This window comes from Halichoeres trimaculatus, unplaced genomic scaffold, assembly GCF_033239565.1.
Source record: "Halichoeres trimaculatus isolate MK-OKI-2021-1 unplaced genomic scaffold, fHalTri1.1 fHalTri1_scaffold_14, whole genome shotgun sequence".
NCBI classification, from domain to species: Eukaryota; Metazoa; Chordata; class Actinopteri; order Labriformes; family Labridae; genus Halichoeres; species Halichoeres trimaculatus.
Genome location: NW_027437192.1, coordinates 26,334,433 through 26,357,073, shown reverse-complemented (window position 1 = coordinate 26,357,073; position 22,641 = coordinate 26,334,433). Strand labels below are relative to the sequence as shown.

The 22,641-nt window shown below is 40.1% G+C and overlaps 1 protein-coding gene across 2 annotated transcripts; it reads right to left on the bottom strand.

Annotated features, from left to right (window-relative positions):
- Positions 1 to 1,868: 1,868 nt before the first annotated feature.
- Positions 1,869 to 22,352, bottom strand: tent4a (terminal nucleotidyltransferase 4A). Of its 2 annotated transcripts, none has more exons than XM_074686703.1 (13): positions 21,070 to 22,352; positions 18,139 to 18,262; positions 15,092 to 15,138; positions 14,879 to 14,999; positions 11,951 to 12,058; positions 8,754 to 8,882; positions 8,227 to 8,440; positions 7,657 to 7,783; positions 7,467 to 7,570; positions 7,099 to 7,280; positions 5,826 to 5,978; positions 5,533 to 5,706; positions 1,869 to 5,096 (listed from the first exon to the last, which is right to left on the bottom strand). In XM_074686703.1, exons 1-13 carry the CDS (start codon positions 21,885 to 21,887, stop codon positions 4,932 to 4,934), a joined length of 2,466 nt encoding a protein of 821 aa, XP_074542804.1. In that variant the 5' UTR covers positions 21,888 to 22,352; the 3' UTR covers positions 1,869 to 4,931. The 2 variants fall into 2 exon arrangements, with proteins under 2 accessions (XP_074542804.1, XP_074542805.1); XM_074686704.1 differs by having other exon boundaries at positions 5,653 to 5,706; positions 21,070 to 22,351.
- Between the last annotated feature and the right edge of the window lie 289 nt (positions 22,353 to 22,641).

Sequence of the window (22,641 nt, the reverse complement as noted above, 5' to 3'; positions counted from 1 at the left end):
TCATCCCTATTCAGTAAATGAATTCAAATTCAAAAAACCTAGATGTTAACTTGGAAAGTGTGTCACTTGTTCAAAAGGAATAGTTCTTTCCACAAAAGCAAGTCTTCATGTCAATGAAAGTGTCACTGTCATCAAGATGAAAAGTCCTGACACCATTCTTCACAAGCAAGGCAGTCAAAAGGCTTTGTCATGTTTCCATTATGACAGTTTACTCTGTGTTTTCAAGTGAAATAATAAGATCTTTGTGATACTTCCTAGAAAATGCTCAAAATGTTGTATCTTCTTTAACCTCATAGCATTGTTTGCAGTCACCAATACACAAATGGCTTCCTCTTGTTGTGGAGTAAAATGGGCCCTGTGTCACATCTGAGAGGCCTGAGAGTAAAATTACAGTAATGAACAGTAAACATGAGAAATACTGAATTAACCCATATTACTGTGGTTTACATTAACAGTGCTTCCCTCTTGTAAAATGCTGCAGTACAGTACCATGGGCTGTAAATATGGAAAATCTTTACTTTAACTCTGCTGTACACTATAATACAGTGAATCTGTACTGCCTTAAAGCTGTCAGTGTGAATGTAAAATGTAAAAAAGTGACAATTCCACTGCAAGCTTCAAGTTTAGGTCTGAATTAGTCCAATGGACACACCTGTTCTCCAGACAAAATGCTTTGGTTGCACCCTTTGACCAGCCTCAGCCATTGTGAGGTTAAACTTCAGGAATCCTCTTCCCCTTCCTTCCTAAGTCTTCACTCCTCTCCTTCTCTACGCTAACCTTCCATTTCTGTGTCACAGTATTGTAGAAATGGTTCACACTATGTCCTGACTGGTTCATATATGCTAGCCACGTGAGGGTTCATGGGATTCAGCTCTGAGTAACTGTGGAGAAGTGGCTTATCATTGTTTGCAACTATTGCTTCTCATACCCCTCATAGTCAGAGAAAGCTGAGGTTCATCTGAGAGAAATTGTTCATATTAGGAGATATTTTCAGGAAGAAATTATAAGGAAATTTATTTTTAAAAAGTCCTGACAGATTTTGACAACTTGTTCACCATTTTTTATGTAATGACTCAAGCAATGAAATGAGTTGTTTTTATAGGGAATGAATTCAGCATTTATAAGTACAGTTCATTTTGACTGGCATGACATAAGCAAATGATAATGTTATAAAACTGCAGATTGATGCGTGTCCAAAATCATTTGTAATTTGTTGAAAGGAATGAGAAACTGCTACTGTTACTACATAAAAGACTAAATGTTGTGGAGGTTGAAGTTATGAAAATTTTAATTCTGATCAGAGAAATTCACCGAAGCAGCAGAGAAACTGTAAATGATGGTCTCTTTGTGTCGACACCAGTGACGGTCAGAAGCTCCTCTCAGACTTACAGAACATTATCATTTCTTGGTGTGTATTCTATCCACATCTTAGTTGTTAAAAGCCTTTCTTTAACCATTTTACACCATCCTAAAATCAATAATAATTTACAAATGTCATATTTCATCCAGAATTTTAAAAATATAAACAAAAAGGAGCTTGGTTTTGAATAAAACCAGTCCAGTTTACCACATTTCTCTTTTTTTGCCTGAGGTGACCAAACCCAGATAAAGATGGTATCACTGTCAGAAAATTAAATTAGGAAACAGCAATATGTGCACACAGGTCCTCTAATTTTCTACAGACCAGCTGAATTAAGTATTATGGACATTTTTTTGTTGGTTTTTGGACTGGCCTATTCATGTCCTCACAGCAGGGGGGTCCCTCGTGTCTGGCATCACTTTATTGAGGGCTGCATATTAAAAAATTTGTGAACCCCTGCCTCTATTCAACCTGTGCTGCTGTAGGATGAAAAGAAAACACATTGACGGGCAGTTTTAAAAATGTTTATTAAAAAATAAAATAGAAAAAAATATATTTACATAAAAATGTCAAGAAAACAAAACAAAAACAAAAGCTGGGCTGCGGTTCCCACCGGCCACCAGTAGCTAGGTGTCCTTTTGGAGGGCCACTGCTCACATAAACCAGCCAGGGTAGAGGGGCTGCCACCTATTTTAAAACAGCAGCGCTAGTTTAAAATCCCTCATTGTATCCCAATGGGGTGGTTTTACATTGCATCTACATGTACATGTGTACGCCAAATCTCAGTGGGCCTCACCAGTCTCTCCTTCTCCCATTAGTCTTAACCCCTACGGAGAAGTGAAGGCAACCCAGACCTTTGTTCTATCATTTCCACCATACTGGACTGAGAGAAAGTGATGAGAGTGAATTGAACACAGAGAGTGCGCTGCTAGGACCACTGAGATGCACAGAGATTTTAGGCCAAACAGACTTCCTCATATACTGCATGTCAAGTCTTGAAGATGCAGGCAATTCCGACCCTGTCAACAACCTTCATTACCAATTTCCTCATCGGCCTCTCGTCATTGCTGGTTCTGATCTCTCTGAAAGCAGAAAAAGCTGGAATAGATGCAGTTGGAAAGGCCTACAAAGGGCTGTTTTAATAAATCCAATGTTTTATATCCAATTTATATCAGGCTAATATTGTTTAATCATTCCTGGAAATAAAAAGTTGAATGAGGAGGACAGCATGTTTGGAGAAATCTAAAGATAAACTGTCTTCCTGCCAGTCAGCTGTGTTCATAATGCTTTCTGGTCAAATCATTAAGAATGTCTCTGTGGTTTGGGGCTGATAATAACTTCATAATTTGAATTGTCTGTGAGCAACCAGTCAATACATAAACCCTTCATTGGGCAGAATTGATGCCAGATGTGGTGTGACGGGGTCAGAGTTGCCATGGTTTAAAAGAAAAGTAAACAGTGTTACAGTTCTGAACACAGTCCGTAATAAAAGGAAAGAATTGTTCGTGGACACTTCGACCACACTGGAGTGCACCTGCAGAGTGCAAGTCGCCGTCTGGGTGCACTGGCTCATGAGATGTTGAGTGTCTGATTTAAAAACCTGTGGTGTCATGAGTCTCAATACTTTCTCACACACATTTCACTATGTCACACACTACACAGACCCAGACCCAATCACTGACATTAACATCCCTCAGGCTTTACATTTGACAGATACATGTAGAAAACTAGATTTTGAAATATGTCAGGACCTTTGTACAAATACAGGAGTGTCAGAGGATGGGGTTGAAATTCACATGAGCCGGCTTGAAGGTCAGACAGTGGGTGGCTTTACCGTCAAACAAGCCAGGGACAAATAAGTTGACACGATAATTTCAATGATCCACTTGCATAGTAATAACACTGGTGTGTGTAGTGTTCTGGGCGCTGAAAACGACGTACACACACTCAAAGTAAGCACAAAGAAAGGCATTGCAAACAATTAGCGGAAGTACCTGGCAATCAAATGTACAAGATTCCTGAATGGAATCAAAAAATAATTCCCTTTCATGAGGGCCCTTGGTTTAGGGAGACTCCTCTCTCCCTCTCAGCCTTCCTTTGTCCAGGAGAATAAAGGAGGAAACCTCATCACTGAGCATTGTAGTGTTGGTCTGCAAAGATTTTACAGTAGGTTAACCTCAGCCCAGGGATCAGTTCTTCCAGATCCTGGTTTCTAGAGACAGAGAGAAAGAGGATTTCTCTGACATGAAATCAGCGGCTTCTGCTACCAAACCCTAGTCTTGATCTTCAAATTCAAGTCAGATAAGCTGTAGCCTTCTTGGCCTCAACCTTCCTACGACACGTTATAAAAATAGACAAGCATGAAAATAAAAACACAACAGCATATATGTTGAACTGAATAGGCTCTCTCAGGCCAAAATCCTGCACCGTCTGGAGGTTTGTCTTTCAAAGTCCTCAGAGAGAAGATGGCTGAGAAAAATAACGAGCAGGCTGATGCCAGCCTTCCCCTGACTGACAAAATATGGCAACAGCACAGCCCCACAAAGGGACACACACACACACACACACACACGCGCGCGCACACAGGGAGCCACACACACGTAACCACTGCTCTGTTACCACTGCTAAAGCTCTATCTGCTCAGGGGCTCCCTCTTTTTGGGACATTTCTCAAGATACCCAAGGGTGCAATTCCCTTCCTCTGCTTGGACAAACTGGACTGAGGAAAAGACTTTCATGAGGAATTTCATGTTCAGCTCGTCCATCGTCACAAGACAGGTGAAGACAAAATGTAAGGGATATCAAGATGAAAGCTCCGTTTCCCTTTCTGATCAAACCGCTGCTTATCAAACAGAAAACAAGAGCTACAGTGGAAGAGCAGAATCAAAGAGGGAGGTGAGGCTTGAACTAAGGTCCATCTTAACCTGATGACAGGCACGTACACTCCCTCTATCTCTGTCTCACACACACACACACACACACACTCAACAGACAAACATACTCCCGAGATGCTGCCAGGGGAAAGGTTTCGTAAACAAAATTTAAAATTCTACAAAAATAAAACAGTATAAAAATGCCTTTACATTTACACACAAACAATTTAAATAAGCAAAATAACATTATTGCACAAAATGAAAAACCATTTGTTCTTAAGTGTATAACCTGTGAATAAAATAAGTAACACTGAACCGCAGGCAGCTTGGCTGCAAGGGTCAAGACGAGGTCAAGTGAGCTTGGCAATGGCCTCTCCTCTAAGTCCCCAAAAAACAAAACCAGAAAAAAAAACCCAAATCAAAATAAAAAAAGGCAGGAAGTGACCTGAAACAAAACTGAGGAGAATGAAATACTGAAAGTAACATAATACTGAAAAAACCCAGGACTGAAGTCATGCAGAGTTGAAAAAGCTTAACAGGAGTAGGAGAAAGACGCAGGCTGTTGATCCATGTGGTGGCAGCCCCAGAATGAAAACTGCTGGTCTCTGGTCCTCTGTCTGCCGGTCCGTCCTGCTTCAAGACGAACGTGGAGCCAGAGAGGAGAGGGAGGAGGAGGAGGAAGAGGAAGAGGAGTGGTTTTTATCTGCTGATGCTGACTGGTAGGCTGTCCCTCTTTCTGCGTCGCCAAGTGTTACGGTGGTACTGTGTGTGCGTGTGAGTGTGTGTGTGTCCGCGGTTAGCCAGCACAGGGTTGTTGACCAGCGGCGGGTTGTGGAAGCCCTTCACGTTGAACTTTACTCCATTCTGAGGAGAGAGAAGCAACAGATACAGAGAGACACTATTCATTCAGACATCTTTTCATTTAATTTCTGATGATGAACAAAAAAGGGCTTCATCTGTGAATCACTAATTCCTGTAGATTAAAACACTGCAGTTATAAAGTAAGAATTTAATTGGCCATAAAAGTAACGTTGATCAGCAAAAAGCTACATGCCAATTGAAAACTATGCATGTAAACGTTACTGGTATGTTAGTCAAAAACACAACAGACTGTTTAACTCCTTTTTTAGATTATGATCTGCCAGATTATAAAAGTGACCATGACAGAGAAATCAGACATCTGAAAGAGTTGAGACTGCAGAGGACAAACAGAAAACATGAGAAGGATGAGTGTAAGACCATGTGTGAGTGTGAAAGACAAGCGTTCCCTCACAGCGTGTTCGAGGCAGCCGGCGCCTACCTTGTGTGTATGGCTGGAGTGGGGGCTGGGCGGAGGCTGGGGGCTGGAGGGGGCAGGGGGATGAGCATGGGCTGGGGGGGGCATGTGGAAGAAGGGAGGGAGCCCGGTGTCTATACACACCTGTCTGCCAGGTATGGAGTGCATTGTTAGACCACCGGGCAGTGAGACACGAGCCTGAAGGACACAAATTGGAAAAAATAACACTAAAACATCACATTTTCCCAACTTTGTCCTGAATAAAAAAAACCCTGCTTTCAAATGAACCAGGTTCTGTTATTGGTGACACTGCCTACCTGTGATCCTGGAGGCATGAGGAGGTGGTGTCCTCCCATGGCTGGCTTGCCCATGTTAAGGCCTGGTGGCAGAGCGAGGCCCAGAGGTGGAAAAGATGGGTACGGAGGCAGGGCTGGTGGAGGGACTGGACACGGTAGTGCTGAATCAGAGTCCTGAAATAAACAACAAATAAGAGACAAAATAAAAGCTGTTGCATTTGCTACACAACTACTGTTTTTTTCTTTAAGAGCGCTCTGATGGGAGGACTGAAAGGCGCTGGGAGGACTATCTGTTTGGTGTTGATTGTAGTGACACCTTTGGTCAGAATAAGTAGTGTTTGAAATGAATACACTGTTTTCCATGAGCACTATCAACCACGTGACTTTTTCCAAGGTGTTTATTTGTTCCTTCTTCTTTTCAACCCTTCTTATCTTGGTTGATGACAACTTTTTGCAGGATGCAAACTGACAAGGTAACTGTACCTGGTTACTCTACCTGTAGTCGTGTTACAAAGATGATTCTGCAACACATTTTTAGTAAGTCAAGGATGTTTTCTATCAGCTGTTATTGTTACTGTTGTATGTGAGCAGAGAGTTCAACAGAGCAGTTGTTGTGTCAGTAGAATATTTTCTATCTAAAAATCTACTCAACAAGTTTTGCTTCTTGTTACCTCGCAAAGGAGGTAATGTTTTTGGGAGAGTATGTCTGTTTGTCTGTGAACAACATAACTTTCAGGAAACGTTCAAGATGGGATAAGGCAGAAGTGATTCAATTTTGGAGGTGATCCAGATCACCGTCTGGACCCAGAATCTTTTTAAAGGATTCTTTATCATTGTGAGGTAGGGCCATTTTCACCATATGTGTATATAACTCTACCATAAATGGTCGGATTGCTCTGAAAAACAATACAAGACAGGGTCACCATAATTTCTGACAGATGTAAAAGTATGATCCACATCCTTTCAAAAATCTGGATACTGAGATCTGGAATATGAAATATGTTCTGGGTCATCATAATTTTCAACACTGTCAGGTAACAAATTATCGTACAAACCTGCGGCTAACACCAAATTGTAGCAGACAGTCTGCTGAAAGGAAGTATAACATTAAAGTAGGACTTAAGTGTTGGTGACAATCACTATATGCTTGGTGGAGGTCTGCGCTCTCTGAGTCCTTTTCTAGTTCTCATTTAGATTCTAAACTCTTATATGTAAAGGAAAATGTAAAAAAAATAAAGAACTGTTACATTGAGTGCTTATCCTGCATGTGTGTGTGTATGTGTGTGTGTCTTACATTGTCTGATCCAGACAGTGAGGAAACGGAGGAGGCTGAAGAGTGCTGCTGGGGGCTGGAGATGGACATTGGAGAGTCAGCGCTGTGGGGTGACACAGAGTCTCTCTGCTGCTCCTCTGGCCCGATGACACCTCCCAGCACACAGGGCTCCTGCTCGGACACTGTCTCCTTAGGGGGTGAGACTGTTTAAAAAAAAAATACAGAGGCTCAGTAACTTTGAATTTCTTCATACTTTTCTCACATATTTCAATATTGGTACACACAAAACTTACTCTTTCTTTAAATCTGTCACTCTGGTTTCTAGAGCTGTTATGTTACAGGTTGATTTATACGTAGGTTAAAACAGATCGTTTATCCTCTAGTCTTACCTCTGTTGTCTGTTCGAGCCAGATCTCTGCCTCCCCACTTCTTAATGATCCACTCCCTGTAGTCGATCACTTCCTGTGTCAACCTGATTATCCTTCCCAGGGTGCTGCAGGTAAAGAACAAGATGCTTTCAAAAAAAGACAACCCATATGTCTAATTATTTTAATGCTGCTAAATGGACTGAACATTAACCTTTCAGAGTCTTTGTTGGGATATGACCGGGCCAGCGGGGATACAGCGTGACTCAGGACAGTGTAGGCGTAGTCAAACACCTGCTTGACATGCATGGCGCCATAGGAACCTCTACCTACATCATTACCTGCATTGAGACAAACAACAAAACAGTGTTGGATATTGGTTAGCATTCATAAGAGCAGCAGACTTTTCAATATTTTCAATTCTTGCTTTTGAATTTCGGTATCCTAATTCTGTGTTGTAAGATAAAACATAATAAATATGTAAGCTAAGACAGAATGTGCTGCTGCCATTTGCAGAAGATACCACTGGATGGCACTAAAATTCAGTTTTTCTGCAGGAGTTACTTTAAGTTCAGTTTATTACTGATACACAATGAATTGGACAAATTTACATCCCTTTGTTTCATGCAAGTTAGAGTTACCCTCTATGTAAGGAAACTGGTAATGCTGAGTCTCCGGGATGTAACACTTACAAGTTTAATGTTTTTATCAAAATGAAGTGTATGAAACGTCTACATTCATTCAATCTTTGCAAAACTTGAGTCAAAATATAAAGAAGAAACACCTGGGAGCAGGGGGTCCTCTATGCAGAGCATGGATGGCCTGTATCCATTCTTCATGGCCTTCATGAGCTCTTCTTTGGCGATGTATGCACCTCCATTTTTTATTCGAATTCCCGCTTTCAAGTAGTTAAAATGGCGGCCATACAACTCAAAGAACTCGATCAGCAATACGCCTAAATTTTCATTGGGATTTCTGGCATCGATGCGAGGATGGAGCTAAAAGAGGAAACACAGGAAGGCAGGGTGAGTGTTTATGTCAAAGATGACCGTGGTTAATAAAGATCACTATGTGTGAGGTTAAGACAAACATTCCTGTCATTGCTTAAAATATCAGTATTAAAATGACAACTTTAAATACGTGAGGATCACATTGCTGTAATTCACATTGTTGTCACAAATTTGGAAAAATAATGTTAAAAAAATGTACAAATACTGTTCTATAGTTTATCTACCTTAAAAAAACTTGTTCATGAACACATCATCTGTGGTCAAAAAACCAACATCGAGCAGAGCTCAACTCTTATTGTACCTGAAGGAAGCTGATGACCATGAGGATGAGGCTGTAGGAGCTGATCCCTCCAGTGAAGACTTCATTCAGATCTCTCTGCAGCAGAAACTGCTTCAGCACAAAGATCAGGTAAGGCAGCACTGGATACATCTGAAAAATGGATAAGAAGAAACTTGAGAACAGTTGACTCAGTAAAACTCTGGATTAAGTTGGGGCAAGAGCATCAAAGACAGACTCCTTTGAAAGAAAGTTCAAATTTGGCTCAGGTTCCTTTTGAACTTCTCTCACTGAGATTACTGATGTTTAGGGTTCAACTTAATAAAGAAACTGCTTACTTTTATCAAAGAGAGACAATAAATCAAATAATGACAAAGATAAAAGGTTTCGTTAAGTGTGTTGATTTGTCATTAGCTCATTAAATGCTTCAGTACATGGGGATTTGATACCAAGGAAGTCACAACTTCCAAATGGGACCCCAGATGCAGTTATCTATACTAGGAACTACTACACAATTATTGTGTTTTCTATCTGTGGTCACAAAAAAACCCTCTCAGTAAAATATCAAAACAAAGAACTTGGAGAGGGATTTCTTCATAAAGCAGGGTCAGCCATACGTTTTTAGCTTTGCAGTTTGTGTCTGCATTCTTAGATGCAAAGAAGACAGAGCCCCCCTAAAAAAAATGGCTAACTTTGTGTCCAACAAGAAATGTTATCTAGACATTCTTTACATCTTGTGTGTGACACATATCTCATTGAGGAGAAGAGGGGACCATCAGGGACTCTATTAAAGGGTCTGAGAAGATAAGCCTCACTAGTGTTGACACTATTTCATTTTTGGTTCAAAAGATCCTAATTTCTTTAGAGTAATCATGGTTTAGCGTTAGCTTTAGCGTGTTTGATGCAGACACAACACAGCATGTGGTAAAAGAGCCCTTTTTAAACCAGTATTCTAGGCCAATACGGTCACACACCTGCTGAAAAAGACAAACAGGATGCATGTTAAGAGGCAGATGGATTAACTCTAGTTAAAAAACAGTGTCCCTGAGAAATATTAAATATAAAGCTTGTAAGGGAAACAATAAGACTGAAGAGAGGCTTGTGGTTTCTAGAGGGAGTTATGTTTACTTTCATGTCCCAACTTTATTGGTAAAGACCTCTTCTTCACATTTAGTTAAAGTCACATCAAAGTTTGATTTGGGAAGGGTAGTAAGGAGAGACTTCTAGCGCTAAAGAAGGCCTGATAGTTATGGCTCTCATGGAGATTAGATCAGCACATGTTTTGCTTTCACTGCCTTATCTGCTTGTTGGCATCTAAACAGGTGGTCCCTTTAGATTTCAAAGGAAACTGTGAGCTTATCCTACTTCCACTTAGGCTAAGCTTTTTCTTCATTCTCAGCCTAGCGTTCTAGTTATGTCACTTAACTGGGGCATGAATTGCAAGAGCGAGCAGAATGACCTGAAAAGCTTGGTAGCATTTTCAAACAGGAAAACCAGATGACCAACATAAAGTTTGCTCTAGAGTTACGGTATCAGCATTAAAAATGTTTTCATGTGTGTTTTGGAAGGGCCTACAAAGAATGGTCTGTGACAGGAGTTCTTTACGATGAGTGATAAAGATAAATATTAATTTTACAGTACTTTGAAACCTGTGAGGGAATAGATGCCAAAGTGATAGAGATTTATTCTGTAAGAGCTCCTGAAGCCTGGTCTAAGTGTACTGATCAAGTTATGTAACAAAAATCACAGCTAAGTTTGATGACTAAACAAAGCCAAAGCAAGCTAAGCTAGTTTTTGGTGATTCACAGGAAATTAGAACCAGAGGAGAAGTAGACGTTATCCAGCTTGAGTGGTTAAGTATGAACTATTAGTTTTCATTCTGCTTCATTTAACACAAAAAGTACAAGGTCAGAATTGAGGAAAGGGGGCTTGAAGTTTGGCGCAGATGGCATAAATTAAGCTAAATCACATCTATGTCACATTCTGACCACATTGATCTTGTAATTTTACAGACTAACTCTTTTTGAGTCTGAAAAGCTGCTGGACTGCACTATTTACAAATACTTAGCAGTGATTTCAGTGTGTCCAACTGTATAGCTAGGACAGGGTTGTAAAGGAGACATATCAGTTGTGTTAAAAACAGTAATGTTCGTCTGGGAATACTGTGGTTTATACCAGTTGTTTTTTGCTGTTACCTCAAACGTGCTAATATTTATTTTTAGCCTTCAAATGGGCTAAAGTTACAGTCTCTCGAGTTTTCAAGAGACTGTAACCTGATTACAAGTACTAGGAACCTCAAAGGGTTGTGGGAATGGACATACCATTTTTTTAAGGAAAACCAAGACAGCAAAAGCTCCCAGGGAGTATGTGTGCCAATGTTTTCCTGTAGTGCAGCAGGACTTGTTTAAGTTTGTATATTGTGTTTTAAAAGGGTGCACAGTACATAGGGGTTCACTGCTTTATCTGTCTGCGTGGGAACCTGATTCATGAGGATTTACTCTGAGACGACCTTTCAATGATGAGACTGCTCTGCAGTGTGTCACACCCAAGTATTAACAACATCGGCACCTGTGAATGGATACTTAGTGTGGTTGTCAACGTTCAAGCTGTGACATGTACGCTCCGACAAAAACCACAACAGAAAAAAATGTAACAACAATAACACCGGACCAAAGCCAAAACCAGACAACGTGCTGGAACATCAGCACCTGAATTCCTCTCCTGCAGCTACAGCAGTGACTGGAGCAGGCAGAGATCCACCTTCAGCAGGAATTCTGTCTGAGCCACGGGGTGGATTGCACTTCCACTGAGTAGAGTTGGCAACAAGGTTTTCAGCACCACACAGGCCCAGTTTGATGTGAGTGGAGATTATACTGAGCAAGGTTGCTTGGGTCTGTTCCAGCTTCACTTTGGAAATGAGAGCAGCCAATACAAGATTGGAGTGAAGTAAAGTATGATGTTTAAACTGCTGGCTTGCCTGTTTCTCAAAGGGAATTTCCACAGCCGCGACTTTAAAGCACACAGTAAAATGGTAATTATGTGACTTCTCTGGTGGTTTTATATTGCTCAAATGTTCAACATGACCTTTTGCTGCACTTGTCTCCATCTTTATACTTGGGATGTTTGCACTGGATGGAGTTCAATTTAGTAAAAAAAAAACTTTTTCTGTCACTTTAAGAGAACAGACTGAGCCAGGCACAATGATAACAGGTCCACCTCACCTTTACATAATCTTTGATGAAGCTTGCTGCCTTCACTCCAGTCTCCACGTTGAAACTGATGTCCACCTTCACCTCAGTCTCCTGGTCTGTCAGTTTGATGATTGGCACCTTGAGGGAGGAAAAGTGAAGATCTATCATCAAACATAACAAACGTAACAGTGAAGTCATCAGCAATGAAAACTTTTACTGTGGGAAAAAACATGGAAAAGGGAAAAACTTCTGTCCTAACTGACAGGATTCAAGAGAGGGGTCTAAATTCAGCCACTTATCATCTTGTCAGTCAAGACGACATTGCAGCTCGCAGTGGTTTGCCTGGACTTGTGTACACCCCACAGGACAACTGTGTATTCCACTGTGTATTTCACTTTGATACTCTGAGTGTGGAGAGGACTAGCTGTTTATCCACTACAGTAAGTGCCTACACTACTGAAGGCCTGGAAGCTAATTTTAGCTGTGAATAATTGTTAAACAGCATATAAAGACTTGGAATGTTCTATTTGGCTCCAACAGCACACTGTGTACATACAGCTAAACAGGAAAAATGACCAAATGACCACACAGCTGGCGGAGTGTGCCACCTATCATGCAAACAGATGGAAGACACTAATTGAGCTTTTCCTTTTCCTCTCGCATTTCCATGGAGATAAAAGCGTGACTGAGCCAAAGCTTTCTACTGTTCCCTGTTTGAAGTCCAGAGGAATTTTTAGGGATTTAAAACAAGCTGCCAAATTGAGTATGGCTGGGTACATTCCAAACTGGTTTCCTATTAACTAAAGCTGCAATGTTTATCACTTCCTGTGAAATCTGAACCTCTTCGGACAACTGAAATTAGTCATCACACATTTGTGCCACAGAGTCAATGCTGCAGCAGTGCAACAGAAGACAGATTCCTAAAAAGATAGATTGCATGTTTGATGGACATTTTCTGCATTTCCCAAAGTGTGAGCTACAACCAGCTGGTGCTGCAGGTGAGCTACATAAGATCCCAAGAAAGTCCAAAGCATAACCCTCATATCAATCTGATAACTAGGATGTCCACATACTTGGGCTGTGATTTTTAAAGCTCTTAATAATTCATTAGTTTATTAAATGGAATATTTATAACGTATATAGTCTCGCTAAAAAATGACAGTTTTCGAGAGGCGTCTGGCTGCAGACCTCCACCGTCAGGCCCTTTCCTCTGCAGACCTCCTTAGCGTAGCATCTCCACTGTCAGGCACAGACGTGACGTAATTTGTAATAGTGATTTAAGCCCAGAGACAACTGGCAGGTGTCTATTCTGTAGCATTCAACACAGCAAGAAGAAAAATCTTGATAAAAAGGACCAGAACACTTCACGGGTAGTGCAACCCAATTTAGTTCTGAAACTTTTTTTTCCTGTAATACCAGGCCTGGCGGTGGGGTTTGCTTTACTTCTCTTCACTTCGCCAAACAGTCTTGGAAAATTTCATATTGTTTTTACCATTGACTCATTAAAATATAGTTTTCCTGCAAGTTTTGTGAGAATTAAACAGAGGAAACAGCAGAGACTGGGCATGACGGTAAAATGTAAACAAACACGCATCTGTGTCACAGAAACACTATGAAAAATATTGGGGCAGATGCATCTGGTACTTGCTTGTCAACCAATCACCAAACAGGTGCCAGTGACTATCTAATAGCATATTAGCTATAAATGTAGGGCTTACAGTGAATAACTGTGCAGCGTCCTTGTAGAGGTGGCAGTGCTAGGGTTTAACTTGTTTTTGTGTTAGTGTATGATGCATCAAAGGCAACCTGCAGCGCAGCACACCCTCAGTGATGAAATGTAACTGTGCCCTTATTTATGGTCAGCTGACAAATCAATACAAAACAAATAAGATTTGTATAAAATGAAATAATTTGAATATATTAAACAAAAAAAAACAGTCCAAACAAGATCAGGTATCAGATGTGCAAAAGGCATGACACATTTCTACACACTGACTGTAGCTGGTCGGCAGCAGCCTATCTATATATACATGCAACACGTTACACTACTATCATTTAGCCCTTCCCACGAGGAGTACATGCCACAAACATAGAGCATGGAGCAGAGTGTCCACATGCTTGTCTGAGAAACACACATGGGAGGGAGAGAGGGAAACCTGCTACTGTAAATGTATTGGTTGTTTAATATTGACCCTGTAGTGTTACTGTGTCAAACACTTTTGAGTGCATTGTTGTCAATATCACAGTGGTTTTTGTTGTGAGAAAAGAAGTAATGGTGGAAATAATTTTAAGTTGAGAGTTTGGGCCAGCTTTAAAGTATAGCTCTATCATACAGCTGAGGCAGTCAACATTGCAAAGGCAACTGTAGGGGAGTCAGTGAATAGCATTGGGGTAAATATCATTCAAAGAGGAAAGACAGTGTTTTTCAACAACCTGGGAACTCTTCTTTTTAGCTCATGTTTTTTTTTGAGTGACTGATGCACTGATTGGTTGGCACTTTTAATCTCGTTGTACATGTGACAATGACAAATAAAGATCTATCTATCTATGAGCTGAGAATAGGGATTGGTACCAAATTATTTTATAGGTACCGACCGAATTCTGCCAAAAGTACTGGGTACCGATTTACAAAAAATCAAAAAGGTATCATGTTTAGGTACCGAAATGCGTCTTTTTGACTGTGAGGGAGTGGAAGAGTAGGTGATTTTCCATGCTGGACATAAACAAAGCATTTTAAGGAAATATATTGAAGAATTAATCTGTTAAATTAAAAAGAATTTAAATTTTATCAAACAAATTGATATTTTTTTACCACATAAACACAAAAAAGTACAGAAAATTGGTACCGTTGAGTACCGATACCGATTGCCAGGTACCGAGCATCAGTACTGTATCGTTTCAAATGTAAAAGGTACCCATCCCTAGAATCCCTAAAATTGTCTAATAGCGGTTACTTACTGTAGCCTTGTCCAGCACTTTGATAGAGAAAGGTTCTGCCACATTATGCTTGCGAAGAGCTTGTTCCAGCTCTTGCAGTGGGGGGCGCTCCCACTTCCCAAACACCACCAGGTCAATATCACTAAGAGCAAAACACAAAAAGTTAGAATACTTTCAAAACACATTGATAAATGTAACGGGCCGATTTTTCATGACAATAAGCTTCAATCTCACCTTGTTGGAAGGTACAGCCCTGTGCTGAAGCTGCCAAAGATCTGAACCTGAAAAAACAATGTAAAAGAAATGACATGAATGACTATAAACCTTTAAATCCAAATTTACTGCTGAAACACTAAGTGGGCTTAGCAACATGTATGTTTAGTGCGACACCCATTTGACATAATGATGTACAATTTATATACAGTTCAAACTACAGGAAATTAGGTATTTCCGCGTTCCGCCTCAGAGGCAGCAGACCCTGCCAAGTTAAGTGAGGTGCCAAAGTGAGCATACAATAGTGAGGAAAAAGAATGCCTCGTTTTAGAGGCCACAAGTGAAAGCTTTCCAAAGGAAGCAGAGTAAAGTCCTTTCCTTTTCCGTCTGGTAAATACGACAAGGCAATGGCACAAAGACAGGCCGAGATTGATGGGTTGAAATGAAAAGGGAGGCTGGTACAAATCAGGGGCTTGATCCATTTACCTGACAATCTGACTCACAGAGGAAGAGGGAAGACTGGCAGCCAACAAATCACCACAGCGCATGGTTTACATGATTAAGTAATGAGAGGGGCATTACATCAACCCTACAATTTTGTTCTTTTCCACGAGCTGCATGATCCTCTGTCACTATTTCTGGGGATTAGGATGAACATTTGAATAAGAGGTCAGTAGAGAAACCAAACCCATCATTCCCTCAAAGCAAAATTCTTTACTGATTAGTTATACAGTCTGTCATATGGTCGCCGGTTAGCATGGTCACTTCTAACTCCAAAACAATGGTTTCTCTGTAACGGCTGTGATCCTGTCAGAATTCAGTAGAAGTTAAGTCCATAGTGTAGTATCGTTTCTGACCATCCTAATTTTCCATGCACTTTTGCTCCGCCCACAGCCTCCAAGCTATAAAATACCTTTTAGAATTGTAAGACAAGCTAGCTGGCTGATGTTGGATGGAATGGGCACTACCTGCAAATATTACTGCATTCAATATGGACTCTGTCGATCCATGATGTTTCTACTAATGATTGTTTTTTTCCTGCTTAGGACGTAGCCTAGATCCATACTTACAAAGAGAAATTACACTGGGGAACAATTTGAAAAAAATTCTGTTGAATTAGATTTTTATGCTGATTAAAACTAAAATTGGCATGCTGATTCCAAATCTGCATTCATTTTTTTGTAGTATGTCAAGTTTTTTCTCCACAGCTCACCCTCCAGATAAGTAAAAGTAAAATTCCCCTGATTAGCTGCAGTGAGACTTGCCAGCTGGTTACGGTTGGACTCATCTACAGCTACGTGACAACCTGTTTGTGCAGTCACAATTGAGACAGTGCGGTGAGAGGTGTGTGCAGCTCCCAGTGGGTCAGTACTATCAATATCTGCAAACAGAAAGCTAGCATAGTAGGAATGTAGAGGATCTGTGCTTTTCTCCTAACCTTGTAACCATGGGCATACCGTTGTAAGTTCTGTTCCGTTTTATGCTGTTTTTAGTTTTTCAAAGCTTGTAACTGTTCCATCTTAGTGTTTTATTTACATAGGTACATATTTCCTTTGTTCCAGATCATGTCTGCTCCTGTAGCCATATCCTTTGTAAAAACATAACCTTATTAAATAAACATTGCAGGCATGCCTGTTTCTTTTATATTTCATTGTATATCAGTATTTAAAGATTTTAATAAAACAAGCACATATTTGTTAAGTAAAGTCCTTTTTATATTTTTTAAGAAAACAGGGATCCTATAGTTCAAAAACTAGAAATGTCCCTATCCGATCATGTGATCGGGATCGGATCGGATAGGGACATTTTTTAACGATCGGAGATCGGGGGAGACAGAATCGGAAAAAGCCTGGGGCCTTAGTTCTTGTTTTTATTAAAATGTGTATAATAGAACATCATCATTCATTTTGGAATAGAACTTGATTTGTCATTATAACAAGTACAACGATATTGCGAACAAGAAATTGCAACCTTCTTGTCACACACATACAAGGTTATCTAGTGGTGCACCACTGAGAAGCTTTATTTTTATTTTGTTGATCCAATGCTGCACTAAGTGGAGAAAAAAAAAGCTATATCCATGTTGGCTAGAACAATACCTTCATTTAAATAAAATAAAAAAAAACTCAAAGGACAACTTGTAGGAGTTTTTTTTTATTTTTTTCTTAATGCATTGCTGAAAGATTGGATCGGGATCGGCAGATACTCAAAATAAAAAAATCGTAATTGGATCGGGAGCAAAAAAAAGGTGATCAGGACAGATGTGATAGAGAAAAACTGAGTCAGTTTGGGATTACCCACCCATAAATTCGTTAAAAACAGCTATCAGACCTAACTCAACAAAAAGTGTGCTCCACAGTGATATATATATATATATATATATATATATATATATATATATATATATATATATATATATATATATATATATATATATATATATATATATATATATATATATATATATATAACAAAAAAATTAATATATCATTCACTGTCATTGGTAGGACACCTAAAAAGAAACAGGAAATGTGCAGCATAGAGTGGGTAAAGACAAGCAGCAATAGTTGAGGCTGGGACTTAGATTATACCATCTGTACATGGCGTCTGCTTAAACCTCTTCCTTGATTCTACATACTTCAACCAAACAATCATGACACCTGGACTAAGTAAGTTAGTATGTTTAAGGGTATTTTCTAAGATCAAACATTTATTTTAAGTGGCAGAATTCCAAACAGCTACACAAGAGTCATATGTCTCTCTCTTGGATGACTAACAAAATCGAACCAAAATTATACTACTGCTAGTGTGCCTGATCTCATGTAACGCCAAAGCTATTGAGAAGGCTGAGGAGAGAAAGTTACATGAATATTTGCATATTAGATAACTTTGTTTTTTAAAAAATGGAATAAGGTTTTCTCTAAAGAAGTGTTTCAGAGCTATGTGGGATCACTTTGTCTGTGTGCCAGAATTTCCTCCTCCAAAACTAGACAGAATGATGTTAAAGAAAATTCTGTCAGATGGATCAGGGGTTTCACATGGGGGATTTAAAAAGGTGTGCATCTTACATCTGCAGTGGGCCACAGCTCCTTGATGATCATCTCTATCCGGTTCACCACCTCCTTCCTCATCGCTGCTTCCTCTGGCCGAGGGGACATGAAGTTGTAGAAGTCCATCACCTCTTCATGAAGTCTGGTTACAAAGAGGATAAAACACAGGGGTTGAGTTTAACACATTAACATCTATTCACCACTCAGTCCTGTATAAAATAGATTGAGAGTGGGAACTGTGCAGGATGTGAAATGCGCAGTATGATCTGGCTTACATTTTGGAACAACAACAGAAAAAAACACTCTCCAGATGGCCCAAGATATGCTTCCTGCTTATCACTGTTCTGCTTAACCCCATCATGCCAGAGCCAGACAAGCACAGCAACATATTACCATTTTTGTATGTAAAATATGCAGCTGTTTATGATTTTGTAGCTTCTACATAACTTGTCCTGTCATATTAACAAAGGTTAAAAGCATTACACTGGATTGTTAAAGTTACAGTTGCCATTTCAAGTCAAGTTATATCAAAAATCTACTAAATACAAAGATAAACCATTACTTTCCTAACTTGAATTATTTCAACAAACATGCTTGTGTTTTTTTAACGCAATTTGTGTACGAAACACACTCACATATAACCAATAACACAAAACAAAACAAAGACTGCTAAAAAAGAAAAATCAAAGTGATGCAGAATGAGAAAGCCTAGTCAAATTCTTATCACTGTTTTATGCAGGACACTTGGTTCTCATGCAGACACAAATACACACTTGAGGTTTTAAAAGAGTTCAATAAAAGAAGCTTGTTAAACCTCGTAAATCTGGTTTGTTCCACAATATTTGACCACACACAGCTGAAAAGTTTCTTATCAGTTAAAAGTCTCTGAACAGTACGACTCGTTTCAACCCTGTGGCCATTCATTTTTCTAGGAATGCATGCTATGATGTCAGTGTGAAATACAGAACAGGGAGACTGTCACAGTCAATTACCAGAGCCCTGGAGGAAATGCAGTCAGCCTATGTGCCTACTGTTTGGTAAATACACTTTGCCTACAAGTCAGAGCAAATCCATGACAATATTGAGGGCATGGTTGACAGCGGCCATACTCCCCATCCCACCAGTCTAAACCGTAGCTTAAACTGACAAACATCACTTTTAAACTGATATCGCAACACTACAGGGTGCCATGTATTACACCAGATACATCCATATTTTACAAACATTCTGTTTTCTATAAACCAAACCTTATCTCTGATCATCCATGTATCAATGAACCATACGTGTACAGAATCATGTTATTTATCTTGTGTTTGAGCTGCAAATCCCCCAATGTGAAACTTCAAAGGAGCCCCCCGAAGGCAACATACTACAAGATAAGTCAGTGCACAAGCCATAACTTGTGTTAGAAAATGTCAGCCACAAACACAAGAGAAAAACAAGTGTGATACCTATTTACTTTTTTTAACAAGAAAAGAACTGACAGGTTCTGTTATCCTACACTCAAAGTTTGGAGCACCGACATCAAGCATGTGCAGGTGCCTTTAATCCTTGAATAGAAAAGTCCCACACTGGTGCAACCAGACATTACAAATATCACAAGGCCCTGCAACACATCTGGAGTTCCTCGGTCATATGTTTCTAAAAATTACCTTTGTTAAGTAAAACAAAGACAAAATAAAATCATTAATATCATTATATTATATTATATTATACATATATTAATATAAAGCTAACATCAGCACTTACCCCTAAGTTTAGGACCTGTACAAATAATTATCTATGCCAAATAGCAAAAGTATGAATGTAATCTACAAAGCATTTTATACAACTATTCTAAAATAAGTGTACACTGAGTTTAACCACTGTAAAGTCACTAACACTGAAGGGGTGAAAGGATTTCTAAGAGTGATTACGGATATTCAAATCAACTTTCTTCAATAAACATCACACTTTGTGTGCTCCTCTGTAAGATGGTGTGCATAACTCCTACAACAGATAGTTTCTCTTGACTTGTACTCACTGCAATAAAACTCAATGCAATCTACTGAAAAGTACAGCTCAAAAGTGTCTTCCTTGAAGTTGTAACACAATGTAACAGTGAGAAAAAGGACACGTATTATATAATTGTAATAATATCAGCAATTAGAAAATGTTCAGGCACCTAGAAGCTTGCCCGGGAGAAGAGGAGCAGCTAAGTACTTTATGGAACATTTAACATCCACAATATACCAGTGAAGTGTTCCCCAACTCCATTAGAAAAAGCCGTCTACTATAATGGATTCCTCTTTATGTAGCTCTTTAGTGTTTAAAATTTTCCTTTTATTGAGGTTACATATAATTTGATTGATAGTGCATGATTATAAGAGTCTTTGAATGCTGGTTTCTAAACTTGAGTTGTGTGGTAAACCTGGTAACAGTTAGCCACATTAGCTATGCTAGTCTGTCATGCTGCTGTTAACAAAAACGGACATACTACTGACTTCCGGTTAAATACTTTTAAATACATGTTTTTTATTGAATATAATCCAAGAAAATTCTATGTTAAACTGATCTCAAGCATTAAATTGGGCGTTTTATTAATGTTACCTCCTGAAAAGTATGATGCGAGATCCTCTACACGGCATAATTCAAAATTTGTCAAACAAAAACACAGCACTTCCGGTGTTCCTTTGCCCGACTGTAGCGGCCTTTATGCAACCAACGTTTGCATGTATGTAACGGTGCGCGAGATATCCAACGGCAGCCTAACACTAGTTTACACAACGTCCATAAATCACCGCGTTGGGTAACAAATAATGTATAATTGTCGTATCATTAGTCGTTATATACACAAGTAAGAACTGAAAATAGCCTCTAACCAATAATCAGTAGCGGAAAACAGTTTTATCATCAGCTTCGTACGTTTTTCTGTACAGAGGCAGTCAACAGTTAAAGATATGTACTCACCCGAGGACTCCGGGGTTGTACTTCCTCGTCTTCCAGGGTGTCCAAGTGCTCGCATAATTGCCATTAGTGCAGTTTGAAAGCAGGTAATTCATCCCATAAGTGCTTGCTTTGTTGTCACTTTTCCTACGGCCTGGGTGGTGTGTGTGATTTCCAGGTAGAGAGGGTTGGACCTGATGGCGCTTCACGCAAATCTGCTGTAAATTGAAAGCCGGGTGCTCCTGTAGGTGACGGTGATGATGGTAAAGATTGACATTGTTGTCAATGTTGTCGCTAACATTTAAAAGCAGATTAGTACCCCCAACGTTTTTGTTCATATTTCCCGTTACGTTTCCAATTATAGTTCTATCAAGTGAGCTGCTGGAAGGGGGGCTATCCACCCCGGATTCCCGTGAGCAGGACGAAGAGAAAACAGATCCCGTCTTCTCGGGCAGGGCTTTTCCCTCACCTGGTTCAGTGGTGTTTGCCGTGATGATGGAGTTGTGTACGTTCCCGTTGGACAACGCTATCCCCAGCGAGGACATCGCAGTGCCGCTGATACCAGTAGTGCCGTTCATGATGCTGTGATGGCTGCTGCCGTTGCTCAAACTGGCAGCAGCGTTACCGTTGCTGCTGCAAAGACTCTTGCTTGCTGCCACAACGCTTGCCACATTTTTTAGAACATCCAACGCAGCATAATTCACGCACTGGTTGTGGTTTTGATTGTGGAGCTGTTGAGCGGAGAGCGTCCGTACTCCCTGAGAGGTCTCCCAGACGTGCATCCATAAGGCGTTCGCAGGTCCTTTCTGTTCGGGCTGAATCCAAGCTACCCTCGGATCCATTCAACTTCTTTCTCTGGTAACCCTCCTGCGAGAGCTGAAATAATACTATCGAGCCCGTCGTGAATCTGTGCTGCTTTTCGGACCTATTAAAGGTCGCTGCTCCGTCCGGGGTAACGAAGGGGGAAGTATTTAGACATAAACCAAATTGGGATCATTGATAAAGTGGCCCATTTACACCACTAGCTGGAAAAATGCTAGCCGTTTCCTACGGGAATTCAATATGGCGTATTCTCTTCAAATCCAAGCGCATGCGCCTTACGAGGGTTCTTAAATGATGACTGCGCCCCCCTTTCCTCCCACTCCCTCATCCCTTCAGTCGGTAGATAAACAGCACGGACGGAATATTTGAATTCCCATTACTCAAACATATAAATGAAGAACAACAACATCTGAAAATCCATTAAAACGTTTCCGACGGGGAAGAGCCTTGTAGTTTCTTGGGTCATGAAGCTGCAAATGAGAACCCAGTGGTCCTGACGCACTATCTCCACCTCCCAGCCGTCACCAGTGGGTGGGTTCATAGGGGATACCCCATCAATATAAGACAGGGCTGAATGTACCAGGACTGACAGATAACCTTAGACAGACATGTTGAGACATTGGCACACATTTGAACAAAAGAAGAGTGCAGATGTGCTAAATCATCCATCCTTCCATCATCATATCTTCAGTATTTTTTAAAGCAAAAACATGGTGGTATTACAAACACAATCTAGGGTTTGCAAACATTGCTGCCTTAATTTGCCTTCGGTGT

Coding starts and splice junctions, on each gene's coding strand:
- tent4a (XM_074686703.1), bottom strand. CDS start 21,887: ATGGATCCGAGGGTAGCTTGGATTCAGCCCGAACAGAAAGGACCTGCG. Junction 7,571..7,656: donor CCCAACAAAGACTCTGAAAG/GTTAATGTTCAG, acceptor CTTTACCTGCAG/CACCCTGGGAAGGATAATCA. Junction 5,707..5,825: donor TCATGCCTCCAGGATCACAG/GTAGGCAGTGTC, acceptor TGTGTCCTTCAG/GCTCGTGTCTCACTGCCCGG.